This window comes from Vombatus ursinus, unplaced genomic scaffold (assembly GCF_900497805.2).
Source record: "Vombatus ursinus unplaced genomic scaffold, bare-nosed wombat genome assembly UNPS02014789.1, whole genome shotgun sequence".
Lineage (NCBI taxonomy): Eukaryota > Metazoa > Chordata > Mammalia > Diprotodontia > Vombatidae > Vombatus > Vombatus ursinus.
In genome coordinates this window covers 13,187,495-13,196,307 of record NW_020954567.1, presented here as the reverse complement: position 1 = coordinate 13,196,307, position 8,813 = coordinate 13,187,495, and the positions used below count along the sequence as shown (strand labels likewise).

The following is an 8,813-nucleotide window of genomic DNA, read 5'->3' as shown; positions in this document are numbered from 1 at the left end:
AAGGTGAGTCTTCCTGACTCCAGGCCTGTACTCTATCCAACCACTGAACTGTTACAATAAAATGAGGATGATAATAATAAACCCTAAGCTACAGGGTTACTGGGAGGGTCAAATGAGAAAACACATATAAAGCACACTAAAAACCTTAAAGTACTAAATAAATGTCTGTAATTATCATCATCATCATCATTTCTGTTCATCTTTAGGAATTAAACACTGATCTTGGAAATGAGACTTATCACAGTAACCTGTGATGCAGATTTTTTCCCCCAATCAACTGTTACCCTTCTAATTTTAGTTGCATTGAGTTTATCTGTGCAAACATTTTTTAATTTTATGTAATCAAAACTGCCCATTTTATCTTCCTTGATCTTCTCTATCCTTCAGGCAGTCATGAACTCCTCCTCTATCCATAAATCTGAAAGGAAATTCCTTGTGGCTCAAATATGTTTATAACATAACCTACGGGTACTTTCAGTGATGATTATTTATATCATCCTAATAAAATGCATAGTTCCAGAAAAGCAAAGGAGTGAAAGACAGATTGGTTACCTCCCCACCAAATCTTTTGCTAGTTGAAAGAAATAAAAGACAATTGAGTTTCCTTTCTTCTTTACTCCTAGGAGAGTTAACAAGTACTGAAATGAACAAAAGTCAAGTAATATAAGGACTAAGCAACCAAAGACATAGACAATCTGTAAATTAAATAATCTGGCCATGAATAATCAGTAGGCAAAAGAATTTTAAGGTGTAATTTCCACAGTCAAGAAATATAGGGGGGAAATGCCGGAGGAAATATTTTGAATTATTTTTAATTAGAGTACTAAAACTTCCATTGGGCTAAAATTGCTAGTTTCTTTTTACTTTTAAAATACTCTAGTTCATAATCTTGAATTGTTTTTTAATATTACTCAGAATCATGCCAAGAGGTTAATATTCATATTTTCTAATAAACACGTTGAAAATTGCAATAGCTATTTTCTATTAATGACCAGAGAGAGAAATAGAAGGAAAGGGGAGTAAAAAGAAGGGCATAGAAAGAAGTGGACACGAGAGAGAAGGAAAGGAGAGGGTGTGAGGAGAAAAAAGACAATGAGCAAAGATTAGATAATATGACAAAGGCATCAAACAAGGCATTGAAGACATAAACTGTGAACTCCTTGAGAGCAAAGATTATTTTTTGTCTTTCTTTGTATCTCCAATGCTTAATAACATGTCTGGTACATAATAAATACTTAATAAATGTTTACTGACTGACTCTTCTATTATTTAATATGCATATATTTGCATGTATTTGTGTGCATATTTTATACACACACATAACACGTATCTGTTAAGTGTTTTCTACACAAACAACATAAAATAATCATAGTGGGATTCTTCATTGCCTTGCTTTTCATTCAAATTCAAATGTTCCATAGCACCAAGGTTCAAGATAGAAAACATAAATGACTCAAAAAGAAGGAGCACAGACTTTAGTGCCACTCACTGAATTACTAAATGCTTATTCTATAAGGAATTTGTAGTTGGCATAAAGATTTACTCAGTTTCTGGTCATTTAGTTAAAAAAAAGCTAAAGAAGGCAGCAATTTCACAAAGAAAAATGTCATGAGAATCCTAAAATGTTATGTCCAATCAAGACCATACAGAAGGTCAGGAAAGGAAATTTTAAAATGAAGAAACTATTTTTAATCCTGATCTAAAAAAATAAAATGATTCAAGGTTATTACTGTAATCCAGTATACTTCAAAGAGTATAGGGTACCATACCAAAGGTTGTGCAAAGAGGAAGACTATGTGGGTTATTTCTCCAAGATTGAAGTGTGATTCGTTTCTTGCACGAGACAGATATCGAGACGATAAAAAGCGAGTAGCCAATGATGCTAGTGTGAAGATTTTGATATCAGTACCAAGGAAAATCAAACTTAGATAATAGCAAATGCGAAGACATGCATATGTCACTTCTAAAAACACTTCAGAGAATTATTCAAACTGAACTTTATCTGCCACTTTCATTACTTTTTCAATGAAATGTAACAAGCAGCAAAAACAGCCAAATGACACCACCAAATATTCAAACACCTGCCAAGTCTAACCTGAAGTACTGAGTGACTGAGAAGTGAAATGATTTATCCCTGCCTCCGATGACATGCAGTGGATCCCAGCCTATGACGGCTCAGAAGAAAAAAAGATGACAGATCAACCTCCACTCCCTGCACGTGCTGCTCTAATAGAATCTTTCTGTTCTTACCTTCTTCTGGCTCATCCTCCTGAGACGACATCGGACCTCCAGCACTGGTTGGAGTGACTGGCTCTTCCTTCTCAGATGCCCTCTGTAACGTCACTACTTCATAGATGGCATCCCCAGCACTGGCATGGGCTCTTCCCTCCGACTGAAAATACATCAAGTGTTTCTCAATGTTAGAAACGTCAAGTAAATACAAAAACATATTCAACAGTTCATTCAAAAGAGCTCAATCAAGGAAGGGCACAGAATATCTGATATGCAGTTTGGTTTAAGGCCAAATAGCCCCAAGATACTGAAAGAAAAAAAAAGTTTACCTCTTAAAATGCGTAATTTGAGAAAGGCATTAAGCTGGTTCTGCCTGGTTCTGCCACTTTAATAGCTATGTGACATTAGCCAAGACAATTTATTTGTCATAATATCATAGGATTTTATCATCACCATTTTTATTATAATTATTATTAGCTTACATTTATATAGTACTTTAAGGTTTGAAAAGCACCTTATAAATATCATCTCATTTGATTCTCACAATAACCATGGAGGATAGATGCTATTATTATTCTCATTTTACATATGGGGAAACTGAGACAGACAGAGTTAAGTGAATTGCAATGGCTCACACAGCTAGAAAAGGTCAGAGGCCACATTTGAATTCAGGTCTTCCTGACTCCAAATCTAACACTCTATCCACAATGCTACCTAGCTGACTGAGCTAAAAAGTTAAAATCATGGTAAAAATGATCTAATCCAACATCCTAATTTTACAGATGAGGAAAAAAGGTCCAAGATTTCATTACAGGAGGGGTTCTTAACATGGAGTTCACACACCCTTAGGGACTCATAGATATAGATTTCTGGGGAGGGGCCATGAACTAGAATGGGAGGAAAATTCCATCTTTATTTTAGGTTAAAACTTTCTGTGGAGATTATTTTATTTCAAAATAACAACCTGAATCAAAAACTGAATTTAAAATGTGTCTCTACATGTCGTAGTATTGTACCAAACATTAACAAAATGGTCAAGTCCTTCAAAATTATCATGGAACAAAAACATGCACTGAAATGAAATTCTGAAACATCAAATTAAAATCAATCCAATATTTATTGTGCACCTATCATGTTGGAAGCAAGAAAACAGAGAACTTAATTAATAAGACCGATAGACCTCATCAAGGTCATTATAGGGATTTGTCTATCTTATGGCTAATCAGAATAATGAATTCACTCTGGTTTCTATTACCATCAACTATAAAAGCTACAAGTACTTAACCATTTAATTTAGCAACACAGATAACAGATGTCAAAACTATTTAAGAATCTGTAAAATAAGTTCAACAAACTACTGAGAAGAGTTTTATAGACAGGATGTCATCTGAAAAAATGTGACATGTTGACTGTGAGTGACAGAGCACTGGTGAAGCTAGGTGTGCCAAGTTTGAAAACCATCTCTCTGGTAGGCCACAGTCACCCTCCTACCTCCTCCTGCTGTGGCCTGAAGACAACAGACCCAAAACTCTGGCAAATTCCCTGGTTATAGTGTGCTACACATGACCCCCACCTTGCCAGGACACTCCCACCCCCAGTGTCTCATTTTAGGCTTAAAATATGCAATGATAAAGATCCACTGTTTTCTGTAGCATTGGCCTATTGGACTCTTCTGAGACGGCCTCTTATTATCAAAACTACAGGAACTGATTGGGAGACAAACCCACCAAAACAAAACAAAACCCTTACAGAGTTATAGTCAATGTGTGTACATTATTTCTAGTTTTTATTTTTTGACTTGTATTATTTCATATATGTCTCTGTATTTTTTTACAGTCTTCAGCCGGTCAGATATAAAATTTAAATGAGATAAATACATAGAAGACAGTGTTGTGTAATTAAAAAAAAAAAGACCCGCACTCAGAGGACCTGGGTTCAAATGTGGATTTTGCCACATTTACCTGTATGAACAAGTCATTTAACTTCTGTTTGCCTCAGCTTCTTCAGAGGTAAAATGGCGATAAGAGCCCCTACCTCTCTGTTGTTACGGGAATGAAATGAGAACTTGTAAAGCACTTAGCACAGCATCTAACTCATAACAGGCACTACATAAATGTTAGTTAGGAAAAGGAGATAAAGGAAGAGGGCGAAGAACAAGAGGAGGAGGAAGAGGAAGAAGAGAAGGAGGAAGGAGAGGAGGAAGAAGAAGGGGGAGAGGTGAGAAGAATGGGGAGGAGGAGGAGGGAGAGGAGGAGGAGGGGCGGAGGAGGAGGAGGAGGAGGAGGAAAATTATGGTAAAGACACAACCTCTTTGGCTCTAAGTTCCTCTCTATAAAATGAACAGGATAGATAGTTGCCTTCCATTCTAATTCTAAGTGCATGGTCCTCTAATCCCAGGTTTACAAGTTCCTGTAAAACAAGGCATTCTACAATTGGCCTCTGAAGTGACACTGAGCTCTTGATCTGTGATCCAATGGCAAAAACTGGAGGGCTTTTTCCTTTGTTGTATCTTCAGCACTCATTTATCTTAAGGGTATAGAGTAGGTAGGTACCATTTGTGGAGTAGAAATGTCCTTTCGTGCTTGATGTTCCAACAGCTAAAGAGATACTACATAATTTTTACTATAAATGGGCTTGGATCCTCCCTCTCTACAATCAACAAAAGGAGCTACCCGGACAGCTAACTCGAAAAGCCCTTTCACATCAATATTCTAGTTAGAACCTTGGGATCCATTTCATCTAACAGGCTTCTCCCTAGTTGGTATTCTGATCTCATGGCTAACAAGTCTCAACCTTCTGCTCTTCTAATTCCTGTGTTTCAGAATGGCTACTTACCTAGGTGAAGACCCTTTAAAATTCCTAACTTCCACCCAATCCATCCTTAGTGCCCAGTCTCCCCTTCCATGATACCCTACTGAACATGCACTTTGATTCACAAAATTCCTTTAATCTTAGATTTCTTCCTCTCATATTTCTTTCAAATTCTGGTACTTGGTGAAATTTGATTTTCTCCTGAAAAAAAAAAAAGAAGTCCATCCTTTGCCACCCCATTCCACATACAAGGCCATGAAGAAATAGAGGCATACTCCTAAAACACTGTCACTTCCATCCTCTCTGGTATAGTTACTCAAAAATCTATCCTCCAATGTTAACACCACCAGACTGGTGGATCACCTATCTGATCACCTACAGATACATGTCTCTATCACTAGGGCAGTCATCTACCAATCTCCACCTCACTCTCCCTTCTTCCTAAATGAGCTTAGTTCACAGTCTTCCTCTCCACTCAAACCCTGCATTTACCTTCAGTAACTTCAATATTCACATTAATGGCCTATCTAATACCTTGGTTTCTGAGTTCAACGTCCTTCTTAACTTGCATGCCCTCCACATGCACTCAGATACCAAAATTACACATTATTATCACTCAAAAATTCTCTACCACAAAGATCTTGAACTCAGATCCACCACTCTGATCATGATGCTCTGGCTTTCCTCTTCCCCCACTCACTTCCTCATCCTAAATTCTCCACAATGACTTAACTAAATAGGGCTTTTCTTACTCCTCATCCACCCTGATCTTTCTGCAGCATGCATTGTAACTACAATACTCCCTTCTTCTGAATATTCTTTTGTTTCTTAGTTTACGTGACCCTGATCTCCCATGGTACTCCTTCTACCTGAAAGGTCTTCCTGGACCATTAGTGATGATTCACCATCATCATCTGGTCCCGTAAGTGAAAGTATCCCTCAGACTCTCTTTGTCCTCTCTCTATAATCTCTCCCTTGGCAATCTTGCTCATATCTTTGGGTTCAGTTATTATACTTTGGCAGATAGCTCCCAAATCTATATATTCCACTCTAATCCCTCTTGAGTTCTAGCCCTTACATTTCCAGCTGCCTGTTAAGATCTCTAGCTGGCTATTCCTCTGGGACCTCAAAGACAATAAGTTCAAAATCAAATTGATCTTTCCCTACCTCCAGTCCCTCCATTCCGGTTCCCTTTTATCTGATTTGACCTACTTTTTATGTCTAATTCCTCCCCTTCACCTGCTTTAAGCAAAATGGATTACTGAATGTTGCTCAAATTCAACACTCTTTCTCAGCATCCTCCATCCTTGGAATAGACTCCTGCTCATCTATGCCTTGCAGAATCCTCCTCCCTTCTTTCAAAGGCTCAACTCTACTGACACTTCCATCATAAAGCTTTTCCTGATCCCTTCACTTCAAAAGTGTTTTCTCCATCTGCCCCTATCACAACACACTTATCTATGTAAATGTCATATTCCCCTCCTGCCCAGTGGAATTTAAGTTCCTGGACAGCAGAGATTATATCATTCTTTATGTCTGTATCCTAGCTCCCAGCACAGTGCCATGCACCAAAGTAAGCATTACACACTGATTTGACTTTTATTTGTTTGATGAAATCTACAAAAACTGAAATTCTATTTCTTCCCAAAATTCCATTACTGTATTAAAACTCTTCTCTGCAACATCTTAGTAGTACTAATAATAAAATGTTCTTTATCTTAAAAACTGTTGATGTGCACTGGAAATGTACCAACTTTCTTAATATGAACAGTTGACTTCCAAATTAACCTGCTAATGCCGTCAATATGTTGAACTTGATTGTTATAGAACTAAGTGTTACAAGGCACTTTTTCCTTTACTACTGATGATTTCCTAGGTCTTTTACACTTCTAAATCCTGTGATCTTAATTCTTTAGGGAGCTATTAAAAAATCAAGTTGTCCTTTGAGTAATGCATCATCAGACTTCCCCAAAATAAGCAAAAAATGTAAGAACCACCCCCAGAACGGCATTTCATTGCTTAAAATGCTGCTGACTCAATTACAGCCTTGATAAGTGAGCCATTTTTTAACCAAAATCTTCAACTATAACACTCTTCCAAAAACCATTTTAAATTATATTTCAAGATTTGTGCAATCCTTGTAGACTCCTAATGGTAAAACAACAGTTAATGAGATATCACCTCTGAAAAGCTACATCATGAAGCACTGAACTCATAAACAGAATTGTGTTCTTCATGTTTCTAATCTTATTTTGAAATAACTTAGCTGTCATCTGGGTTCCTTCTATAAATTTAGGCCAAAAAAAGGAAAAGAAGAAAGAAAGAAAAAGAATGATCTACTTCCAAATCAAAAATGCATCATTATGACAAAATGCAGAATTCTTATTTTAAAGGTAAATGTAGCATCTCAAAAGTTTAACTACAGAAACAGCTGGAAATTGAGTTTATCCTACAAAATAAATTTGCTGGAAATAATTCTGTGTAAGCATATTTATTCCCTGGACCTATAGATGCAGTCACCATATTTTTCTCAGGCCAAAATCAATATACATCTTTGCAAAACAAATTTTTAAAAAACTCTGCTAAAAGATTATTTTCTTTGCTTAAAATCTGGATGCCCAGAGACCTGTAGCTTTAACATATGATTGAGCATAAGAGACAGACTTTCCTTCACTAAATTTCAACAGTGGCCTTCCCCGACTTTAACTTTCTACATTTCTTTTTTAAACAATGGTCAATCCACTGGTTTTTGTATTGTTGATACTCTAAAACTGAGGCATCAAATATAGCCCAAAGCCACTCCTGAGTACAGCCTGAATCAGATTAAAATAAGTGGGAAAATATTTAATAAAAAAATAAGAAATGCAATAAAACATTACATGTTAAAACTAAGTCCATATGAGGGCCATAGGGATCCTTGTAAACAATTTAGTAGCCCTAATTTCTAGTTGACAGAATTGTTCTACAAGATCAAATATTTTTTAAGAACCAAGTTCTTATATTGAAGGGTTAAATCCAGCTTGTTTGTGAGTTTTTTAAAGGTTCTCTTTTACAACTTCACAAAAGGAACACTCATCAGCCTTTGTGCAAAATATGTTATCTGATTTTTTTAAACTCACTGCAAAATAGGAAAAAGTGAAGCTTCCTTAGCAAAAATTGGTAATTTTCCAAACGATTCTGATTCAGTATTATTCATTCAGCTGCCTGTCATATTATGTCTTCAGACAAGACCTAAATCTAACCCACTCCTCAATTCTGGTTTGATAGACACAACATCAGTATATGGAGCCCTGGCAAGTCACATAGCTCATAAATGCCAGAACTGAGTCTGAAGCCCAGATTTCCTAAGTTGAGTCACATATAATATATATGATACATATGATACATACATGTAAATTATAGATTATGTATTATTATTATTATTATTATTATTTCAATGGAATCAATTCAGAGATATATGAGAAATTCTATAAATAGGTTTCACATTTCTCTTTTATCACTAGTTATTTTCTATTTATTCTATTGTCCTACAACAAGTGTTTACATTATTTGCCAAAGGAATGTTTAATTCTGAAGACCTTTGTAGGAACTAAATTGCAATATTGGCAATACTACTAGTAATCGCTGCTCTGGGAGGAGAATAAAGAATGTTAAAAAAAATGTAACCAAAGGAAACTAAAGACCTGCAACCTGAAATGAACTCTGCTTCCTAAAGTATATAATAATAATAATAATGATAATAATAATAATAATAATAATAATAATAATAA

General features: G+C 36.0%; 1 protein-coding gene across 1 annotated transcript in view; it reads right to left on the bottom strand.

Annotated features, from left to right (window-relative positions):
- The window catches only part of RABGAP1L (RAB GTPase activating protein 1 like), a 648,400-nt gene that overhangs the window by 520,586 nt on the left and 119,001 nt on the right, over positions 1–8,813 (bottom strand). The window contains exon 11 of the mRNA XM_027868366.1: positions 2,251–2,392. Within this exon, the coding sequence (XP_027724167.1) occupies positions 2,251–2,392 (142 nt within the window). The remainder of the gene's footprint in view (positions 1–2,250; positions 2,393–8,813) is intronic.